The sequence below is a fragment of the Caretta caretta genome, chromosome 2 (genome assembly GCF_965140235.1).
Source record: "Caretta caretta isolate rCarCar2 chromosome 2, rCarCar1.hap1, whole genome shotgun sequence".
NCBI lineage: Eukaryota > Metazoa > Chordata > Testudines > Cheloniidae > Caretta > Caretta caretta.
In genome coordinates this window covers 192,530,020-192,554,207 of record NC_134207.1, presented here as the reverse complement: position 1 = coordinate 192,554,207, position 24,188 = coordinate 192,530,020, and the positions used below count along the sequence as shown (strand labels likewise).

At 42.2% G+C, this 24,188-nt stretch overlaps 1 protein-coding gene across 1 annotated transcript in view; it reads left to right on the top strand.

Annotated features, from left to right (window-relative positions):
- Positions 1–3,486: 3,486 nt before the first annotated feature.
- Positions 3,487–24,188, top strand: part of LOC125631019 (collagen alpha-4(VI) chain-like) — a 104,258-nt gene continuing 83,556 nt past the window's right edge. The window contains 3 exon segments of the mRNA XM_075124746.1: positions 3,487–3,670; positions 14,655–14,792; positions 21,109–21,188. Of these exon segments, the coding sequence (XP_074980847.1) occupies positions 14,761–14,792; positions 21,109–21,188 (112 nt within the window). The 5' untranslated portion in view covers positions 3,487–3,670; positions 14,655–14,760.

Sequence of the window (24,188 nt, the reverse complement as noted above, 5' to 3'; positions counted from 1 at the left end):
AGGACATCACTCCACCTTTGGTTTGTCTAGATGGGCCTATTATGGTCACACACATGCAAAACAGCCCCATTCTAAATGTCTCTACCGCTTACATTAGCAGGATACATACTGATGGCTCCATTGCTCTGAGGCTCGGGTAAGATGAATAGACAATGAGTTAACAAAAATGATTAGGGGTATGGAACAGCTTCCGTATGAGGAGAAATTTATAAGACTGGGACTTTTCAGCTTGGAAAAGAGACGACTAAGGGGAGATATAATTGAGGTCTATAAAATAATGACTGGAGTGGAGGAAGTAAATAAGGAAGTATTATTTACTTCTCATAACACAAGAACTAGGGGTCACCAAATGAAATTCATAGGTAGCAGGTCTAAAACAAATAAAAGGAAGTATGTCTTCACACAACCTGTGGAACTCTTTACCAGAGGATGTTGTGAAGGCCAAGACCATAACAGGGTTCAAAAAAGAACTAGATAAATTCATGGGGGATAGGTCCATCAATGGTTATTAGCCAGGATGGGCAGGGATGGTGTCCCTAACCTCTGTTTGCCAGAAGCTGGGAATGAGCAACAGGGAAAGGAAAGGGGGAAAGGATCACTTGATGATTACCTGTTCTGTTCATTCCCTCTGGGGCACCTGGCATTGGCCACTGTCGGAAAACAGGATACTGGGCTAGATGGACCTCTGGTTTGACCCAATATGGCTGTTCTTATGTTAATGGTGGATTGTGTTGCCCAGGATTTTGAATTTCCTAGTTAGTGCCAAATGAGAGTTAAATGCCTAACACCGTTTCTATTCTAAAATGGGATTTTAATAAATAACTTATTCCAGATGAGACTGGATTTTAATACTTACTCCTGTGTATGAGCTGCTTTTCTGAATGTTCTTAGGAGCAAGAGTTTCACATCTGTCCACTGTCTTAAGCAATTTTGGCTCTGCCTAGAAGGTATCTTCATGAATGAAATGTTTGTGCTTATTCAACTTCTTATCCTCTACTAAATGGGTCAGTGAAGAGATGTGAAGCTTGTAAGTAGGTCTGATATTATTAACCTTTAGGCTACTGACATTTTTCTACTAGTCCAGTAAATGGATGTAACAAAGATACCTATAGATGTCTGTATCATCCTGGGGGTTCAGACACCACATTTTACAATACTTTTAGGATAGCTTTAGTTTATGATTACAATATTTGTTACTGATCATTGTTTCTTTCTTTTCTACTGGTAAACACTGTTAAGGCTGACCCTTGTCAGTACCAACTGTGGGGACACTAAGTTAAAACATTTTAACTTTAAAACTCTATTTTTAATTTTAAGTTTTAAATTTCCCATTCTAGCCTTAGATGAGAAGTGCCATGTGAAATTTCAAGGGGATTGGTTACTTTTCTGGGAAATTAGCTTTAATCAACTCCCTTACTATGATCCTGCACTCACTTATTCTCATGTTTTAATTTAAAGCATGTGATAGTCCCACTGACTTTGATGAGGGGACTCGTGCTTAAAGTTAAGCTCACATCAACCTTTTGTAACTAAAATAATAATAAAATTACAAATAATACTTATATGGGGTTGCTATAAGCACTCATAATATGTGAAATTCTCAAAGGAGCTAGATAAAGGTATAAAATAGAGATGGTTAAAATTTTTCCTTCGAAACTGTTTTTGACAGATAAATAGGTTTTCAAAAAAAGATTTTTTTCATAAAAAGCATCTGCTTTCTGGAGAAAATTAGATTTTTGTATAAAGGAAACAAAAGACCCAAACCTGAAATATTTCAGCCAAAAACTGAAATATTCTGATTTGGAAATGCTGTGGACTGTGCTTTGTGGGAGTTATAGTTAAGTTGTCTCATGTCCCCCTTCTCTATGGGTTAGGCTCCCCAGCCAGACTACATCATCCATGATGTGCTTCTTCCTCTCTCTAAGGAAGTGGGCTGTGGTGAATCATGGGAGATGTTGTCCAACCAGAGATCCTGGTCTATAAAGGAGAACCAGCTCTTGAAGCACCTGAACTACAACTCCCAAGAGACATTGCAGCAGCATTTCCAAATTGAAATATTTTGGTTTTCAGCCCATTTTTTCCCCAAATTTCCACCAAAAATCAAAAATGTCCATGAAAAATTTTGTTGAAAATGATTCTCCCCCCCCCCCTTTCATGGAAGTTTCCCCATGGAAAAAAATCCATTTTTTTCAAACTGTTCTGGTCTAAGGCCACAGACCAAGTTGGATGAAACTATATTTGGCAGGTGTTGATGTAAATAACCGAAACATACTTTGTACAGAAAAGGGGGAAATGCATTTCCTGAGTGGGGGAAAATAGGCGTTTAGGGCTTGATTCTGCAAGGTGCTGAACACTCCGGTTTTGTACATGTGCTTAATTGTAAACACATGAGTAATCCCACTGGTTTCATTAGTGGCCCCATTGTTAGGATTGAATAGAGTTTAAGACAGATTATACTTAGATGTGCTGCTACTAGGTCCAGTGATATGTGTGGGCTCCTGAATTGAGAGGAATATTGCTATTTTCTGTGGTCTGGTTAGTAAACCCTTTGTTCTCCAGATGGGGCTCACATTGGATGACTGGAACTTTAAGAAAGTTTGGATCAGGATCTGAATTTTTACATCGGGAGCCCATTGTATTTTTTTCATTTCACACCAGCAGCAAAAATAAATGCACTAGTAATAATGAATTGTTAGACATTTTAAAAAAAATGTAAATGCTGATTTAAAAGCTACAGACAAACAACCAAAGGGAAACTCATAATCACATCACAAAATGAAGGCAGTTTTTCTATCTTATAAATAGTTAACCATTCATCTAAATGGTTAAGCAAGTAAACTTTTAAACCACCACTTGGGAAAGAAAGATGGAAAGTCTTTATAAAAAAGCTAGCAGTAAATGAATGAACTTCAACGTGACCCGCCTTTTCAGTAAGTCTAGATGCTCCCAACCTAACCCCCACTGCTGGACCTACCCCCAGCCAGTTGCAGCCACTCACCCTGCTGGGAAGCCTGAGGGAGAGCAACCTCTGGAACATCTGGCCCATGACACATTAATCACACTGACCTCCAGGCAATTAGGTAAGCCACCAACTGCATTATGGTTGCTTCTCCAATCCTCTCTTAAGTGATTTAGTGTTTTGCCATATCTGTGTATGGCTCCACCAGAAAAATATGCTTTCCCCTTACAGCCTCTTAGATGGATGGAACTTTTTTCATAGAGACATTTTAATGCTAAAAGATTGATAATGCACTTATAACAATAATGCATCGGTCCTCCACGTAGATAAAGTGACTTCTAATGATCAAAGTTTTCCTTATCTGCATAAAGTTGACACTTGGAAAATATTTTCATTATTTTCATAAGTGCATTATCATTCTCTTAGCATCAAAATGTTTCAGTGAAACCAGATGGGGGTGGGAGTAGGGAGGCTTACTTGTTTCACTGTTTTGTAGGACAAGAAAGTTGTGCTGGAGGAATGTAGACTTCTAATTTGCTTTTGGGGGAGGAAAGAGAGGATGAGAGAAACTGATGTGAAAAACTAGACATATGGATTGAAGCTGTGTGTATCTTTCTCTTTGTACTCCAGGGCTTAAGCTTTTCCAATACATTTTCTAAGGAATGAAGGCAGTACAGAAAAATTAGAGACCAAACTGAAGTGCTTCACCAGGTAGGAGGAATCTATTTGATCACATTCATTCAAACAGACAGAGGTGGGGCGAGAACTTGTTATGAGCAAGATCGTGTTCTTTCTGCTTAACTGAGGCAAAAAAATAGAGAGAAAATGAAGAATAACGTGTATACAGCAATAAGCAGAGTGTGCAGAGAGATCTTGATACACGTGGAGTTAAAGGACTGTTAACCTAATTGGCAGCATTAGTGTGGGATCACGTTCCTGAATTGATTAGTCAGGGTGTGATTCCATGATACTGTACTCTTAAATGATTTGCTACATGAGTTTCCTAAGGTAGGGCCATGAAATTATCTCTTGGAGCTAGGAATGAAGTCGTCCTATGCCAACTATCTATGCACTCTGTAAGAAGCAGTGAGTCCCTATGATTCTGGGGAAATAAGGCAAAATAGACAGTAGCAAATGGAGAGCTTGATCACCACCTGCTTTAAATTCATAATCTTATTTATTTAAAGCAGCTGCCAGGAGGAGGCTGGAGACAGTCAGCAGGGATTGATTTAAATCAAAGAGATTTAAATCACCAGTTTTAATCATTTAAATCAGCAAGCAGGAAATCTTGATTTAAATAATCAATTTTAATTGTGTTTTTCATTTGTACTTATTTACCTAAAGAAAGATTGATTCTCATTGGTTGGTAACTATTAAAACATGTTATTTTGCAACTAAATATAGTCTGTATGCTAAATTTGGTTCTTCTTTTTGCTAACCAGCTGGATGCACTATATCTATACACATTTATTTAAGCAATTATAGATCTTAATTTACATGTATTTGCATTTTTAATTTTTATATTTTGTATTAAGTTAGAAAATGGTGAATGATGCAATTCTTATTTACCAGATAATGATTAATTTTCTACTTGTGATTTGTGTCAAGCTACATTTGGAGGGAAATTAGAATTCAGTTAAAAATGCACAAAAACAGTATTTTTCCAATTTTTTAAATTCGCTGAATAAAACTACCTTAAATGTGCTGGATATATAAGAAACAAAAAGTAAGTTTATTTAAACATGTTTTGCATTTAAAACTAACTGACATTAAACAAAGGCAGTATTATCTGTAGTTAGGGAATTGAACTGATTGTTTCTGGCCATTATGTCCTTCAATATTTTAGAAGTGGTAGCTCTCATTCTCTCAGACCTAATTTCTATTCATAGATTGGAAGAGAAAAACAAGCTTTCCTGCTTTTTTTTTTTAACTCTGAACTGGTTTTGTAACTATGAATGAACTAGTCATTGAACTGAACTAGGTGAATAAACTGAAAATGAAGAAAATAGTCTCTGTACCTGCAGAAGAGGCTATTGCTGTCAAAAACTAGTTAGCACTTCAGCTGGTTCCAGGTGCTAGGCCATTGACTTCCACCAGTTCAGTGGTCTGACTTTTTTTGTACTGAGTAGTATAATTATTTGTATTTAATTTCAATTATTTTAATAGTTTATGATAAGTGTAGGTTTAATATAGTGGTGCATGGTGGTGGCTATTAATCCACTTTGAATACAGGACTGATGGTCACTTTGAAATCTCCATAAATTCATATTGGCCCAGATTGTTTCACTACAGGAATAACATCTGAGATTTTCAAAGCCAACTAAAGGATACAGCCTCACTGGTTTCCTGAAAATTAATAGGAGCTGTGTGACTAAATCCCCCAAATCTCAGCCAAATGGTGTAGCCCATTCCTTTGTGTTGACTCTGGTTTCCAACAAACTGGCTTGTCTTTTGACCTTTGCTGGGACTTGAAAACTCGAGTATTACATTCTCTTGCATTTCCAGTTAGTCTTTGGAAACTTGTGCTGTTTCCATATCCCCTCGGAAATCCTTTTCATGTTACAGCACCTGTGATAATTTTCCATTGTTGCCATCCATTGGGGCTATGTTTCCCAAACTTTTGAAAGTTGGTTTCATTTTAATGAAAGTGGGGCTTGATTGCACCCTTCCTTCAATCCTTCCATTGTTATTAAAGGCTCTCCCATCCTCATGTATGGATCTTCGTTGCTCCCCTGACTAGTCCTTCATGGTCCTCTGGGGAGGGGTGAAAAGAAAGGGCATGTGTCCTACATTTTAGGAAATGTTGCTTTAGGGGTTCCAGAGTTTGAATAAGTATAATGTTCTCACTTTAGACTTGTCTTCCTTAGCTAGTCATACTAAGCAAGTCCTTTCCCCCGCACCATGAACACGTATAACTTATAGGGATGTCCTTGTTTTTCTTTCAGAGTAGCAGCCGTGTTAGTCTGTATCCGCAAAAAGAAAAGGAGTACTTGTGGCACCTTAGAGACTAACAAATTTATTTGAGGGTAAGCTTTCGTGAGATATAGCTCACTTCATCGGATGCACGCATGCTGTAGCTCATGAAAGCTTATGCTCAAATAAATTTGTTAGTCTCTAAGGTGCCACAAGTCCTCCTTTTCTTCTTGTTTTTCTTGACAGACTTTCCACTTGTGTGTGTATTTGTATGTCTTGTCCTTAGAAAAGAACACTAAACTTCGCAAAATATATATTGTTTGCATGCTGCTTGCAAATTATCTTTTAAAAACTCTGTGGTTATAAGTCTGGTTGTAAACTAATGTGTGACAAACACTCTTGTGTGGTCCATAGCTTTTCATGAACATCAGGAAGTTACCCCAGTTTTTTCTACTGTATTTGGTTTAATAATAATGTTGTCCAGATGTTTATTCTCTAGCAGTGTTGTTTGTGAGAAGAACACAAATGCCATGTTAACCATGAATATAAAATGCATCTGCACAGGGGGGTCAGCTTAAAGACAGTTAAAAGGTAAAATGAGTTTACAAGAGATAATCTTGGTTTCTAAGAACATCATTTTCACACACTTTCTAACACAAATGCTTCTTTCTATTAGAGATGAGCCTGAACTGTAACTCTGGGACTTTAGGAACTCAATTTGGTACTTTGCTTCCATTTCTGCCTTGTTTGTAAGGGATTGCTGAGAGTGAAACTACAGTCGTACATCAATTTTTCCACAAATCATCATATAAAATGGATTCTATTTCACGGTCCGGAGAAACATTTAATGTGATTCCAAATAGTTTAGGGGGGAAAAGTCCACTTCCATAACTTTCTACAGAACCATGATGGCATGGACTATGCCACAGTTAAATTACAAGGGCTTTGACCGAACTTGTTTTGTCTATCAACTAGGTAAGCCTTGTGGCTATGCCAGCGTAAGAGTGTTAGGGAGGGCAGGAGAAAGCACCAGCCAGCATTTGTGCTGGGGCCATAATTTGGTTGCTGTAGCATAAGGTGGGTGGCAGATATGATCCCGCAATTCCTGCTCATCGGAATGGCTGCAGTGGGGGAACATTGGCAACAACTATTAACCATAGATAGTGAGGGTTTTCCTGGGATAGGCATCAATCCACATTTCTGTTGTTTAGCATCAGAGATTGGTTTGTGGTGTCTTTTGGAGATGTGCTAAAACTGAGCACTGCCTTTAAATGGACCTTAAAGTCAGGAGCAATTTCCACAGCTGAAGTCTAGTTTCTAATTTGATCCCATCTTCCAAAACTGAGAGGAATTTCACAGACTTGAAAACTAAAATAGTCAGCTCAAGGGTGTGTAAGCACATCACTAGTCATGTACCTCCACCTTTGAAACTGACTCTAAACCAAGATCACTTGCCTTTTGGCTCTGGACAAGAAGAGCCCATTTAACAGGTTTAAAGCGTCACATCAACATTCCACCCTAAATCAGATATTAGAGAGAGTCCTGTACAGGCCAGATCCTGAGCTCCCTTTGGGCTGGTCTGTGCCGCTCAGTGCCTGAAAAGCTACCTAAATGGGCAGCTGGTGATTCCCCTTGTGCAGTGAAATCTCTCAGTGGTGCACAGCCAGTGGAGGTGGTGCGTTGGGCTGGAGACCGGAGCAGGTGTGGCCTCAGAACCTCATGCTCTGACAGTCCCCAGATGGTAGAATGAACTCTAGGGGGACCATTACCTTGATAGTAGCATAGAGCAATTGCTTCTGGGGTTGAATAGGCCCCTTGCTGACCCCAGGATTGGGAGGAACAAAAAAGGTGTCTTAGAGCCCCCTTTTTCTCCAAACTTGTGTGTCGTACCAAGCTTAGCTCAGCCAGAGCCCACCTTTCTTAGGTCGTACATCTCTTAGGGGTCTATATTTCTGGTATTATGCTGAGACCAGTACATCTGGAGTTGCATTTCATATTTAAGACTTAAATCCAAATTTCCCTAGCATATGCCTCTCTGACATTGCCATTTCAATTTAACCGAGTATAATAACTTTGGTAGGAATATTGCCCAGAGTTATTAATAATTCAGAGAGAAAGATATGTGAAGGTACACCGGGGAGATTGGACAGCCTCTTCTTTGCAGTATCTGGAGTATTTCCTAGGCATGCTTAGTGAAATCTATCCATGCCCTTCTCAAAAGCAATCAGACCAGGCAGATTTGGAGTCATCGCTCTGGAGAAGGAACCTGTGCAGAATGTGTAAGAAGATTATATTAGAATTTAGGCAGGCAGGGTTTCTACACAGAACTACTGAGAAATGATTCAGAAACATACACACAATCCCAGTCTTATAAATTCAGTTCCCCCTATTTCTTCTGTCATATTTGGGGACACTTTTATGTGTTTCCAACTAGAGAAGTCACAAATCTCTAAACTGTTAATCTGTATTTATGAGATTTCAAACCTCAACCGCATTCCACGCAGAAAAGCAAGCCAAGATGGGATAAATGTTTGTGATGAATAATTGTTAATCCTGTTTCATTACCCTGAGATTTCCATTAATATTTCAGCACTCACAGCAGAAACATAAATAAAAAACTCCCCAGTAAAAACAAAACAAAAAACAAAAACCTCCTGTAGAAACCCTGCCAGCTCCTAGCACAGGTCATGGCCATGAATATATTTCTTCTTGGAACTTTAAAAAGCCTGTGTACATGGATTTTATTTCACACTATGGGCTCATTTGATCTGATAAACTCAGAGGCGTCCTGTGCTTTGCAGCTCTAATCCTTTGGGGGACCCTTATCCTAAATACAGAGGGGATTAATTCTAATATACTCTGCTTCCCTTGCCACCTTCAGTAAAGGCAAAACAAATAATCTCCTGCTAGCACCAAATCAAACCACATTCTGGCATTTGAAGAATTCTTTGTGGTGCCTTGAACATCAACATTTGCCACACTTCAAGGAATATTGCACACCTGGTCACCATTATTAGTGGTAGTAATATTACCATAACATCTAGAGATACCAACTAAGATTGGAACCCCATTGGGCTAGGCACAGTAGAAACATAAGGTAAGAGAAACATCCTGTACCCTGAGGAGTTTACAATTTATATGGACAAAACAGACAAAGGGTGAGAGTGAAATAAAGTCACTTCTCCACTTTTTGTCATACTGAAGGTGACATGGCAGGTCAGTGCCAGAGACAGGAACAGAACCAGATCTGCTGGGTCCAAGTGCAGTACCTTATCCACTAGATCCTGGTGGAATTTCACCAGAGGCAGGGAAATAGTCCCAACTTTCTTTCCAGCTGCTAGAATTCTAAAATGGGCTTCCTAAGAGCCCCTTCCAGCAAATCAGTGGAGCAGGGCCAACTTGCAATTATCCTAAACAGGGCTAAAGTAAGGGAAGGGGAACTCCTCTGTAAAGACACACAGGCTTTCCTCAATCATGGGTCAAATTTAAAACACCATAAAGTGCATATTGCTTATTCCCCTCTGTACTTAGACTAAACTCCAGACCCTTCTGGTTTTGCTTAGCATATGATCATGGCAGACCAAACTGCTCCAAGGAAACCAATCTACTTTATTGCAGAAACAAACAGTTCTTTAAATGCACAAGTATTTGTTACTTGACAGTTAAATAGTTTATTGGGTAACTGAGATTGCAGTTTCAATGCTCTTAATCAAAGATACTTGCCACAAGTATTTTATTCATCAGCTGGCCTGTCATTATTGAAAAGAAAAATTGGATACTGATGATAGTATGTTCACTGGTAGTGAAAACATTGTCTGCTTCCTGTCTTTCTCTGCATGTGAATCATGCTGTACTTTGTTGACCTCAGTTGATCTCCAGATGGATATTCTTTTTTTCTGCTTTGTGTAAGACTAGGCCATCATGTACAATGCAAATCTTTTCAAAGCATTTCTTTTTTTGCAGACCAATCCTCAGTCTATAAATCCTTTGTTTGAAAGTGTTAGCTAGTTTTCAGTCTCTCCTCTTCGTTGTTGTTCTACACACTACACCTTTACGCATAACTGGGAGACACAATTTACTAAAAACAATGAGGAGTCCTTGTGGCACCTTAGAGACTAACAAATTTACTTGGGCATAAGCTTTTGTGGGCTATAACCCACTTCATCAGATGCATGGAGTGGAAAATACAATAAGCAGGTATAAATATACAGCACATGAAAAGATGGGAGCTGCCTTACCAAGTCGGGGGTTAGTGCTAATGAGGCCAATTCAATTAGGGTGGAAGTGGCCCATTCCCAACATCTGACAAGAAAGGGTGAATATCAAAAGAGGGAAAATTACTTTTTGTAGTGCTAATGAGGCCAATTCAATCAAATTGGATGTGGCCCATTCCCAGCAGTTGACAAGAAGGTGTGAGTATCAACAGAGGGAAAATTACTTTTTTGTAGTGACCCAGCCACTCCCAGCCTTTATTCAGGCCTAATTTGATGATGTCAAGTTTGCAAATTAATTCCAGTTCTGCAGTTTCTCGTTGAAGTCTGTTTTTTGAAGTTTTTTTGTTGAAGAATGGTGACTTTTAAGTCTGTTATTGAGTGTCCAGGGAGATTGAAGTGCTCTCCTACTCGTTTTTAAAAGTTACAATTCTTAATTCTTTTGTGTAGAGACTGTCCATTTTGGCCAATGTACATGGCAGAGGGGCATTGTTAGCCAGAAGGGTACCCAGAAGTCACCTACTACAGGACAGGCCCAACAAAGAAGATAACAGAATGCCGCTATCTATCACCTACAGCCCCCAACTAAAACCTCTCCAACGCATCATCAAGGACCTACAACCTATCCTGAAGGAAGATCCCTCACTCTCACAGACCTTGGGAGACAGGCCAGTCCTCGCTTACAGACAGCCCCCCAACCTGAAGGAAATGCTCACCACCAACTACACACCACACGACAGAAACACAAACCCAGGAACCAACCCCTGCAACAAACCCCATTGCCAACTCTGTCTGCATATCTATTCAAGGAACACCATCATAGGACCCAACCACATCAGCCACACCATCAAGGGCTCGTTCACCTGCACATCTACCAATGTGATATGCTATCATGTACACAGGAAGGTGTGCAGGTAAATAAACCATTTACAACCAATTGTCCTAGTCAATGGGAGCCATCAAGATTCTAAAGCACCATTAATGGCCCACACTTTGCATAATTACAATGGGACCTCAGAGTTATACTTCATATTTCTAGCTTCAGATACAAGAATGATACATACATATGCATAGGAGGAATATATTCAGTAGGTTATAACCTTTGTTATGATACCTTACAAGAGACCTTTTGCATAAAGCATATTCCAGTTACATCACATTCAAACTCATAAGCATATTTCCATAAAACATATGGAGTGCAACATCACAATAATATTTAGCAAGAACTCAGGAGTAGAGTGGTGTGAATAAATTATATTTTTGGCTAGCTGGCAGTTCCAAAAAATTGAAAAAAATTAATTTGGGGTCAAACAAAATGTTTTGTTTGATCTGAAATGAGAAGTTTTGTTTTGACTTAAAACTGTTTAAGATTTTTAATTGCATTTTTTATAAATAAAGTCAAAGGAAATTTTTAAACAAAAAGTTGTTTCAAATCAAAACATTTCATTTAAAAATGTTGAAACAAAATGTTTCATTTTGGGGGATTTTTTTGTTTTGGTTTGTTTTTTGTCCGAAACAATTTAAATTTGACATGAATTCACAAAATGTTTCAGTCAAACTAAATCTTCATTTCCTCTCCTTTCCCGCAAAAAAAGTACTGAGAGAAAAATTTCACTCCATTCATGTCAGGAGACAAGATTGTCAGGAGGGAAGGCCCAGCACTTTGATTAGCTGCATGAGAACGGAATTCAGACTGAGGGCTTGTCTACACTATAGTTATGTTGGTACAACATATGTTTCTCAGGGGTGTGAATAAGCCACCCCCCGAGCGGCATACATTACACCAACCTAAGCACCGGTGTGGACAGCGCTATGTCAGCAGGAGAGCTTCTCCCACCAACATAGCTACCTACTTGCAGAGGTGTCTTATTATGCGGATGGGAAAGCTCTCTCCCATCGGCATAGAGTGTCTTCACCAGATGCTTCTAGGGTAGACTAGCCCTGAGTCTGCTCAAGCACCTGAAACAGTGAGTTCACAGTGTATGCATGTTCAGAGGGTTAACCGTGTATTAGCATAGAGCAACATGATATCTACAGGATGCTTACAAAGCACATTCCATCTAATGTACTATAGCATTTGTGACGTTATCTAATTAAAATATACCCATGCAAATCATTATTCCTATCTGTGACAGGTGTCGGTCAGTCCTCCGAGCCTCTAGGGGCGATGGAGAGCTATGGTCTCCATGGCAGGCCTCAGCCACACCTTCCGGGCGTTGGGGAATTAGCGGGGAAGGTGTGCCGGCCGGAGTCGGTAGCGCGCCCCTCAGGCAGGGGCGCGCCGGCCGGAGTCGGTAGCGCGCCCCTCAGGCAGGGGCGCGCCGGCCGGAGTCGGTAGCGCGCCCCTCAGGCAGGGGCGCGCCGGCCGGAGTCGGTAGCGCGCCCCTCAGGCAGGGGCGCGCCGGCCGGAGTCGGTAGCGCGCCCCTCAGGCAGGGGCGCGCCGGCCGGAGTCGGTAGCGCGCCCCTCAGGCAGGGGAGTGCTGGGGTAGGGGAACGCAGGCCCACCCAACTCCACTGCGTTCCAGCCCAGGGCCCTGACAGTGGCGGGAGGTGAAAGTCCCGCCGCTGGGTCAGCGGGGCCGTCCACGACCGCTGACCAAACACACCCACCCCACGCTGTAGTTCGGCCCGTGGGCTACTTCCTACCTGGTCTCTCAGGCGGGTCGCTCCAGTCCCTCCATCTCCTCCGGGTATTCCGCTGCAGGCAGCGCCGGTCCCTCCATCTCGTCCGAGTATTCCGCTGCGGGCCACTCCCACTGCCCCTCGGTATCGGACTCACGCTGGCCCGGGCTGCAGTCAGGCCCCTCCAGGTCCTCTGGGTATTCAGCGGCTGGCAGCCCTGGTTGCCACAGGCCGTCCTCCCGGTCAAGCTCCTCCTTGCCCGGGGCTTTGCCTGGGTCAGCAGCAGGATCGCGAGGGAGCAGCCTGTGTCTGTCTCCCTCCCTGGTGCTCTCTTCCCTGGGCAGAGGGCCCCGCCCTTTGTACTTCCTGTCCCACCCTTCCCCTTCCGGGGATTAGCGGAAGGTTGGCCTGGCCCCGCCCACTCAGGCTGAAAGGGTGGCTCTTTACCCTCTGGTTCGGAGGGGAGCCACCCTGGCTCCCTACACTACCTCTGTTATATAATTGCAACAAATCTTATACAAAGTGTAACACATGGCCAGAAAGATTTGAACAGCTTGCAGGCCAACTAACCCAAAGCCAACCTTTAGAGGCATGTTAGAAAGTATGCAGATGGTAATTAGGGCCATTCGATGTTAGATTGGCTAGAACTTTGAAATGCAAACCTATATTGTTAGAGAATTAGAGGTGATATTAATTGCATGTATCTTAGATGCTAGCCATGTAAACAGACAGTTTCTGTCTGTCACTATAACTATTAATTCAGCGATCAAAAGGGAATATTAACATTTAGATGAATCTTGGTGAAATAATGTCATTGTCTATATGTCTCTTTGAAGTTGTGATAGACTGCCTAATGGATAAATTGCCCTACGTTAATTTGTGTAACTAATTACTGGTGGGGTTTAGGAAACAGAAGGTTACATCAAAAGCCTATTGTTTACCCAGGATGGTCAAGTGAATGCTAGAAAACTATATAAAAGACCCTTGAGTCTCAATCCTTTTTTCTCAGAGCTGCTTAAGCTTCATCAGGGGACATTTGAGTCACAAGATTGAGATCCCAGTTCTGATTGGACTGCCCTGAAATATAAACATTGGACTATAACCTATGGACTATTTCTGAAAGAACTCTTTGCAACTACAAAGCTCACCATCTCTATTAATCTGATCTCAGAAACTGTACTCATGTCTGTATGTATATTGATGTTTTAACCACACTCTTTCTCTCTTGTTTTTTAATAATTTTTAATTTAGTTAATCAGAATTGGCTGTAAGCGTGTATTTTGGTAAGATCCGGAATATTCATTTACCTGGGAGGTAATGTGTCCGATCCTTTGGGATCGGTAGAACCCTTTTTATATGATGAAATAAGATTTTCATTAATGCTCATCATATCTTACTTGGGTGCCTAGGTGGAGACCTGAAGCTGGGTTATTTTAAGGGAAATGTGGTGTTGACTTCTGAGTAACCACTGATTTAATAAAGAAGCTGTTTTGTGCTGGCTTGGTAAACCTAAGTACTGTAATATCCACCAGTTTGGGGATTGTCTACCCCATTCTTTGCAGTTCACCCTAATGGAGTGACCTCAGCTGACTCCCCTGGGGCCCGGTTACAGTGGCATAGTCTGGCTTGGATACAAATTACCACAGGTTAATTGGGTTTTTGGATCAGAACCACATGGTTGTAAAAATTAATTCTGATATGGAGAGTTTAGGGGTTAAAAATCAGTTACAGTGCATGACCCAGGATCGTATGAGGATCCTGACAGAAAAAGCCTGGAAGAATTGTGTTCACAGAGGGGGGGTTGTCTTTTAAGAAAAAAGCCCCAGAGCAAGAACAGAAAAATCTGCTAATGACTAGTGATCAGGAAGCAGACCCAGCGAAAATGCTTGCCGTAAGAAACCAGCTGCAGTTTGAACATGAACAAAGAATGGCATATATTCAATTGCAGGAACTAGAGACTAAGGCAAAAGTGGACAAACTTAAGCTTCAAGTCGAGAGAATGAAGGAATAGGAACTGTATCATCCTGAAAAGCCAGCTCCTCTCAACAGCAAAGATGGGGATAGAATCTATCCAGTTTATAACAAGGTTGGTATGTTGTTTGACTCTAAGCAGTTGTCTGTGTGTAACCAAATATACCCCAACACTGCCACCTTTTATGTAAATGCTTTTATTGTAAGCTCAGGTAAAGGTAACCCCATAACTTGTGTAGAGAATGTAAAAGTCAATGGTAAAAGCTGTTTAGGCAAATTACAGCTTCTAATATCACTCTTGTTAAAGCAGATCTTGTCAAAGAGGAAGATTACTTACCAGATCAGAGTGTGAATATTGTAATCCTCTGAGTGTACTGTAAGCGTGCCTTTAGCCAGAATCCACCTTGAATGAAATGCTATTAAACATGAAATTATAGTGGTTGTAAGAAAGTTATTGCCAAACGATCTTTTGATTGGGGATGATATTAAAGCTTTGTTCAGTCAGGTTGATATCATAAATCAGTCACAGGAAAGAAATTATCCGAAACCTGTGTCTAATAGGGGCAATGATTTACCTATGGAGAGTTTCTCCAAATATATGTCTGAGGAAGATAGCTGTTTGTCTGTGAATGAAGTTTCTGAATGTCTGTCTAATGTCTCAAAAGTGAATCTGGAATTAGATAAAGCACAGAAAGTACTCACTGATCAGAGAAATGCTTCTCTAGAGCAAATTAAAGTTGGTGATCAGGTTAAAACCCTAGCTGAGGAAGAAAGGGGTACATTCTTGGTGAGTGTTGGAAAGCTTCTGAAAGTGAGCCTAACCAATGTAAAAGTAATCCTATGATGAGCTGCTGCCTGTGAAAAGCAGCAATGTGTCTGTTGGAAGTGGCAACTTGCCTGTTAAGGAAGCTATCCCACGCTCCAAGCAATTGTCCGTGAACAGCCATGTGTGCCGGGACAAGGGAAATAATATCAAAAGCTGTTTGTCTGTTAAATGGGAATGTTTCTCCAGCTCTTCTCTGTCTGTAAAGCAGACAGAAGAAGGCTGTCAGCCTATGATGGTTGAACATTTGTCAGTTGCCTCAGAGCTGATTCTGGATTTAACTGAAGCCCAGGTTGGAAATGTTCCTAAATTTGTGTCTACTAGGGGGAGTGACATTGGAACGAGGGTGCATCCAATTAATGTCATAAATAGCTCCCAGGAACTAAGCAATTCTGTTGCTTCTATTTTGCCTGTTGCTAGTGTGTTGCTGGGTAAAGAGATGACACTCTTGTCTGATCAGGTTGATATCATAGCCAGGGCACGAGAAAAGCATGAGTGTGATTTGACTGTTACTCACTGACAGTGTGGAAACTTGTAACAAGGAAGAGAATGCTTTTAACCTTTTGACCATGGAGTCTAGCAGCTTGCCTGAAAGGGGGTTATGTAAAAATCCTCCTGATGGGCCAGAGGTGATTCTGGATGTAAGTGAAACTCAGAAGGAGTTTTGTAATTTGTCTGTTTTGCCAATGTCGGTTCTGGACATAAATAAAGCTCAGAAAGAATCAGTTTCAGTTAATGATATTGCAGGAGGGAAGCAATTTCTTAGTGAAGCCTTTGAAGTTTGTAAAAAGTCAATAGCTGTGCCTAGTGTGGGTGACAAGGTATTATTACTTCCATTAACTCTTTATGGGCCATTGTTGATAGTAAACAGTCTCTCTTCTGAGTAAAGTGTGTTGGTGCTTAATGGCCAAAGTATTTCAAGTAAAAATGAATCCACTGAATTTGCTTTGGAAAAATCTAGTGTGGATAGCTTAAAGGAGGCTTTTTAAACTAATATTGGAAATGAACACTCTGTCTCAGGTTCAAGGAAAAGGCTGGATTCTTGGCTTTACACAGCAGAGCAGCCTTGTGAATAGACCCGTGGACACTTTGGATTTGTCATGTGATTTCTTCATAAGCTATAATGCATCTGATGCCTTGTGGATGCAGAAATCGGTAGTTGAAAAGCAGGAAAACTGTAGTTCAAACATAATGATAGAAAATGGTTCTGTCACTTTAAGGCATGGTGTCCATGCAAGTTACCTCGCTAACAAGGGAAAAAAGAAAGGCAAGTTAACCATTGAAAGGCAATGTGCCCTTACAGACTTGCCTCACTCATCTCTAAAATACCAAAAACCCCCAAAACTGGTTAAATTGGAGCCTATGTTAAGGAAAACCCTAAGATAAAGAAAAAGCTACAAAAGTTCAAAAGGGATATTAAACAAGCTGACCTAAGAATAATTTATCTAAACAAAAGGCTTGGCATCACAAAAATAATTGTAAATGTACACTTGTGATAGAACTGATGTTATTGCTAATGAGTGGAACTAACTTGTTGCTGATACCAAAAACTGTAAAAATGTACAATATGCATGGTCTTTTGGAAAAACCCTTGAACATGTTAAGAGTGGTACATAATAGAAACCCTTATGATTATGCTTCTTGGTTCAACAAGAACACACTTTGTATTAAAAGGCCTAATAATGCTGAGGTATCACATCTAATGCCTGTACACAATCCTAAAACTTTCCACAACAAAAAAACCGCTACAAGCTTGAACTGCTGTGCTCAGGGAAACTGAGGTACAACACTGCACAACCTTCATGGCTGAATGCCAGAGTAAGTGCTCTCTGAAGAACTTTAATGGCTATGTTAAGTCAACACATAGACCAAACCCTGGAATCACTAAAGTGTTTCACAAAGTATGGACTAAGCTTTTAACTTGGGCCAAAGCATGCATCAATAATTTGGCATTGCAAGGAATTCAGTATAAACACAGCTCATGTCAATGTTGGAAGGTCTTTAAGTTGTATCCAGGAGCTCTAATTGTGCCCTTCTACACCAATCTCGTGTTGGGGGTGTGACGTTGTCTAATTAAAATATAACCATACAAATCATTATTTTTACCACTGTTATATAATTGCAATGAATCTTATACAAAGTGTAACATGTGTCAGATCCTTTGGGATTGGTAGAACCCTTTTTATATGACGAAATAAGATTTTCATTAATCCTCATCATATCTGACTTGGGTGCCTATGTGGAGGCCCAAGGCTGGGTTACTTTAAGGGAACTGTTGTGTTGACTTCTGAGTAACCAGTGAGGTAATACAGAAGCTGTTTTGTGCTGGCTTGGTAAACCTATGTATTGTAATATCCACCAGCTTTGGGGATTGTCTACCCCATGCCTTGCAGTTCACCCTAATGGAGTGACCTCAGCTGGCTTCCCTGGGACCCTGGTTACAGCATCAGTAGAACTGTTTTGTCTTATTAAGACGATTCTGAAATGCATTTTATTTACTTTATATAGTTTTCTTCCCAACTCATAGGATAATGTATTTAAATTTTAAAATTCATCTTAGCAAAGAAGTTTCAGTCGTAGGGGGAGGTAGCATTCAGAAAAAGCAATTTGAAAATGACAGTAAAGCACAGAGCTACATTTTTACCTCAGGCACTGATTTGGGCCATGTTATACTCTTCTGCAGAAAAACTGAGGGAGGGAGACAGAGGGTCCAGAAAGCTTCGTGCTGCTCAGCTTGTGGAGTTTCATTCTACTGCTCCCCTAAAAGTGGAAGGACTTGGGGGCAATGGAAGTGCTCAGACCAAGGGATCCAAGCCGGAGGAGTCCAGGTGTCTGTGGGAAACTCCTCTCCCATCTTTGCAGATCAGGGGGATTTTGCAGGGAAGGCCAGACCTCTGTAATGAGCTATTCCTCTGCCCCTCCCTGAACATGGTTCTTGCTGCTATTGACTGCTTTGTGCTGCTATTGACTGCTTTGCCCAGGGGTTGTGCTTGAGAAGCCACGGGGAAGCCTGAGATAATGAGCAGCATTAACTTGTGTGTGAATAATATATGTTAAGCTGCCTACAGGATCTGGAGGAGAGCAAACATGGAAGCCATTAACTCCCACCCCTCTCTCTTGACTTGCAGAGCCCGAACACCTAGGGGTTGGAGGGCCTTTGACAGGCCTCTGATGCAGCAGGCAATCATGATCTGGAGCTCATATATTCGTAGAATTTAAACACCAGAAGGGACATTTGGATCCATCTAATCTGGTCTCCTACATAACACAGGCCATAGAATTAATAGTCTCCATACCTCATTTTCTCATTCCCTCCTCTGCACAGAACCAACCCACCTGGCTCCCCTCTGCTCCTGGCAGCACAGGGGGCCATTCAGCCCTTTTATTCCTAATGTTTACCAATATATATTTTCTTCCATCTGCTAACGTTCTGTGCTTTGTACTGTGGAGTTCAGTTCTGATCCTGGCCAGACCTTGAGGGGAGTATTAGAGAGCAGGCCGCTTTTGAAGGGCAGCTGGGAACCAGTCAGAAAGAGCAGAAGCGGCTCTTCAGCCATGTCACAAAAACAACATATGAAATCTTCCCATCTGAGCTTGCAGAAAGAGACGAGCCTGGGCTTCGTTGCTGTGGTTCAACATTTCTTTTTCTTCTGGTCAATAGGTTGTTGTCACATAGTTTACACAAGCTAAAACACTTTTAAAAAGAAGTCTCTCTGCCCATTTCAACAATTTCCATTGCCTATGCTGAATACGTGGCTCAAACTTGTGCTTTCCATGAGTCAGGAAAGAGGGTGGAAATAGGGTTGCTAATGTTCTAATCGCACAAAACGGAACACGCTTCCCCCGCCCCTGCCCCTTCTCCATGGCCCCATCCCCCTCACTCCATCCTCCCCTTCCTCTGTTGCTTGCCCTCCCCCATCGTCATTCACTCGCTCATTTTTACCGGGCTGGGGCAGGAGGTTGGGATGCAGGAGGGGGTGAGGGCTCCGGCTGTGGGTGTGGGCTTCAGGGTGGGGCCAGAAATGGAGGGATTCAGGGTGTGGGAGGGGGCTCTGGGTTGGGGCAGAGGGTTGGGGGCGGGCTCTGGGGTGGGGCTGGGGATGAGGGATTTGGGGTGCAGGAGGAGGCTACAGGCTTGGGGTTGAGCTGAGGGGTTCAGAGTGTGGGAGGGGCCTCTGGGATAAGGCAAGGAGTTGAGGTGTAGGAAGGGGTACAGGCTCTGGGCTGGGGGTGCAGGTTCCTGGTTGGGGCCAGAAATGAGGGTTTCAGAGTGTAGGAGGGGGCTCAGGGCTGGGGTAGGAGTTTGAGATGCAGGGTGAGGGTTCAGGCTCCGGGAGGGAGTTTGGGCGAGGGAGGGGGCTCAGGGCTGGGGCAGGAGGGTGGGGTGCGGGAGGAGGTGCGGGGTATGGGCTCTGGGTGGTGCTTACCTCAGGGGGCTCCCTGGAAGCGGCAACATGTCCCTTGGCTCCTAGGCGTAGGGGCAGCTCTGTGTGGCTCTTTGTGGAATGTACTGCGTGCAGGTACCGCCCCCGCAGCTTCCATTGGCTGCAGTTCCTGGCCAATTGGAGCTGTGGAGTTAGGGGTGGGGCAGCGTGCGGAGCCCCCTGGCCACCACTGTGCCTTGGAGCCAGAGAGACATGTCACCACTTCCAGGAGCTGCATGGAACCATGTAGGGAGGCTGCCAGCCCCGCCAACCGGACTTTTAAGGGATTGCTCAGCGTTGCTGACCGGAGCTGCCAGGGTCCCTTTTCAACCGGTTGTTCCACCTGGCAACCCTAGGTGGAAAGGAGATGGGAATTGAACATTGAATTGGGATGAGCATACTTGTGGCATTTGCTCATGGATTCAGTAATGTCAGTTTGTGTTACTGTTGGTCTTATCTCTATTGATGTATTCCATTTCTAAATTCATTGTTGTTTTATTAATTGATGACTGTTTTAACCAAAGGCCACCAACTAACATCTGAATATTTCTTAAGAAAAACTCCCATTTTTCTTAATTTTAAGCCCCTATTCATCTTTGAACATCTTAACCCTAGCTCAAGATAGGTTTTGATTCGTACAGCAACAAAAGCTCATTGAGTACGCATACATCAGCACCAGTTCATTTTGGCTCTGATCATGTTCCCATTCAAGTCAGTAGCCTAATTCTCATCCACTCCAGGATCAAACACTTTATTTCCTATAGTGAGTGAGGAAAATATGAAGATAAAATACTGTTCATAGTATTTAAAATGTAAACTTGACAACAGGAATGGGAATAGGAATATTTGCTGAGTCAGCACTGATTTGTATGAGTCCCCTCAAATTATATGTATTAGATTTGACTATTCCTGATCCAGTGAGGTTATCAGATTATCTATATTCATTCCAGTATCAATCTGTCTGCATCTGAATGCAAATGTCCATATGGTGGATGGGAGCATTTTGAAAGATCAAGGCATGGTGAAGTACATTGCAGTCCTGTACACAGCTAGGAAACATCACATGAGCTAATGTCCTTAAATTCATTAAGATGCTTTAGAAACTTTCTTTTTCAAGACTAACAAGTTCTTTATCAGGCAGATGTTCTGTATGATTCTCATGGCTTTATTTTCTTTTTCTCTAGGGAGGCTTTCAGAATGGACAACCAGAAAACACTTCTTCTTCTTTTTGCAGCCAAATTCTGCTCCCCTGACCAGACAACTGGTAATACAGCATGAGCCTGCTCCTGTTCCCATTGGGGTCACCAGCAAAGCTCCCTTTGCCTTTAATGGAAGCAGGATTGGGCTTTGTGCTTCTTATCCATTCAAATATATGTTAAAAAACAACCCGCTGGTGCCATTTAATTCTTTGTGTAATTCCAGACAGCTCTTGCAACATAATTTCACCAGGAGTACATTTGCATTAGGATATTAAAGACAATTTTACAGAATTAAATTTAAGGCAAATGGTTTAGTGGTGTTTCTTTTTCTTTTTGGGGTTTTTGTTTGTTTTTGGTTCAAGTGTACTGAAGTTCAGTGCTTTCAAAATTTAGGGAAAAATCTTATTACTAAAAACAAATGAGCATGCAATCGCTGACAATTAGCATATTTATATTTGGGAGTAGACTCATGCCAGCTTTGCCTATTATTCCATCAACACATGCAGTTCAGATCTAGTACTGATTGCTAATTGCAAGGCTGCTTATCAACTCTAGATAAGTTATAAGCACTCCAACATTTTGACTATTGTAATCAACTCTTTAGCCCTTTTGGAAGATAGAAGAATTGAGGAAGGCAATCTGTCAGTATGCAGGCCATCTTCCTTATGTTTAACAATTCAGGGGGTCATAACCATTTTACCCTTTTGTCAGGTGGTGGTGACATTCCATTTTGGAATGACTAAAAACCCAGGGCCCTAATACTGCAAGTATTTATTGCATGACATAGTGCTTACTCCTGTTTAAGTCAATATGACTAAAGGCTTGTCTACCTGTTGGGGTAATGCACACTCTGGGGTGTGATTTCTGAAGTGCACTGGTGTGTTGCACATTAGTTGGTCTGTGTGGTCCCAGCTAGTGGGCACTAAAGGTTTTCTAGTGCATTTTATCGTAGTACTGTTTGAAACGCTTTAGAAGTCACACTGTCAGACTGTGTGCATTACCCTGCTGTGTAGACAAGCCCTTAGTCCCATGCTAATAAACACTATGCCTCGTAGTAAATGATTGTAGTATTGGGCCCATAAAACACACGTGAGTAACTTTCCCTGTGATCTAAAACTGCAGTAAGACAACACACCATCACCAAACCACAAGAAGAAAGCCAAGTGTGGGCCCCTTACTGAATGAGGGAGGCAACCTAGTGACAGAGGATGTGGAAAAAGCTAATGTACTCAATGCTTTTTTTGCCTCTGTCTTCACTAACAAGGTCAGCTCCCAGACTGCTGCACTGGGCATCACAAAATGGGGAAGAGATGGCCAGCCCTCTGTGGAGATAGAGGTGGTTAGGGACTATTTAGAAAAGCTGGACGTGCACAAGTCCATGGGGCCGGACGAGTTGCATCCGAGAGTGCTGAAGGAATTGGCGGCTGTGATTGCAGAGCCATTGGCCATTATCTTTGAAAACTCGTGGCGAACGGGGGAAGTCCCGGATGACTGGAAAAAGGCTAATGTAGTGCCAATCTTTAAAAAAGGGAAGAAGGAGGATCCAGGGAACTACAGGCCAGTCAGCCTCACCTCAGTCCCTGGAAAAATCATGGAGCAGGTCCTCAAAGAATCAATCCTGAAGCACTTGCATGAGAGGAAAGTGATCAGGAACAGCCAGCATGGATTCACCAAGGGAAGGTCATGCCTGACTAATCTAATTGCCTTTTATGATGAGATTACTGGTTCTGTGGATGAAGGACTGTGGATGTATTGTATCTTGACTTTAGCAAAGCTTTTGACACAGTCTTCCACAGTATTCTTGTCAGCAAGTTAAGGAAGTATGGGCTGGATGAATGCACTATAAGGTGGGTAGAAAGCTGGCTAGATTGTCGGGCTCAACGGGTAGTGATCAATGGCTCCATGTCTAGTTGGCAGCCGGTATCAAGTGGAGTGCCCCAAGGGTCGGTCCTGGGGCCGGTTTTGTTCAATATCTTCATAAATGATCTGGAGGATTGCACTCTCAGCAAATTTGCGGATGATACTAAACTGGGAGGAGTGGTAGATACGCTGGAGGGGAGGGATAGGATACAGAGGATACAGAGGGACCTAGACAAATTGGAAGATTGGGCCAAAAGAAATCTGATGAGGTTCAATAAGGATAAGTGCAGGGTCCTGCACTTAGGATGGAAGAATCCAATGCACCGCTACAGACTAGGGACCGAATGGCTAGGCAGCAGTTCTGCGGAAAAGGACCTAGGGGTGACAGTGGACGAGAAGCTGGATATGAGTCAGCAGTGTGCCCTTGTTGCCAAGAAGGCCAATGGCATTTTGGGATGTATAAGTAGGGGCATAGCGAGCAGATCGAGGGACGTGATCGTTCCCCTCTATTCGACATTGGTGAGGCCTCATCTGGAGTACTGTGTCCAGTTTTGGGCCCCACACTACAAGAAGGATGTGGATAAATTGGAGAGAGTCCAGCGAAGGGCAACAAAAATGATTAGGGGTCTAGAACACATGACTTATGAGGAGAGGCTGAGGGAGCTGGGATTGTTTAGCCTGCAGAAGAGAAGAATGAGGGGGGATTTGATAGCTGCTTTCAACTACCTGAAAGGGGGTTCCAAAGAGGATGGCTCTAGACTGTTCTCAATGGTATCAGATGACAGAACGAGGAGTAATGGTCTCAAGTTGCAGTGGGGGAGGTTTAGATTGGATATTAGGAAAAACTTTTTCACTAAGAGGGTGGTGAAACACTGGAATGCGTTACCTAGGGAGGTGGTAGAATCTCCTTCCTTAGAGGTTTTTAAGGTCAGGCTTGACAAAGCCCTGGCTGGGATGATTTAACTGGGAATTGGTCCTGCTTCGAGCAGGGGGTTGGACTAGATGACCTTCAGGGGTCCCTTCCAACCCTGATATTCTATGATTCTATGATTCTAAGTGCTGGGCATTGTGGTGGAAGATGCTTAAGTACATATATCAACAGGCATGCATGTGTATACTTTACCATCTGTTCTTGTGACCAGGCCAGATAAGTAAGTCAAGTGTGTGTGAATTTCAATATCCTGTCTGTTCATAAGAATGGACCT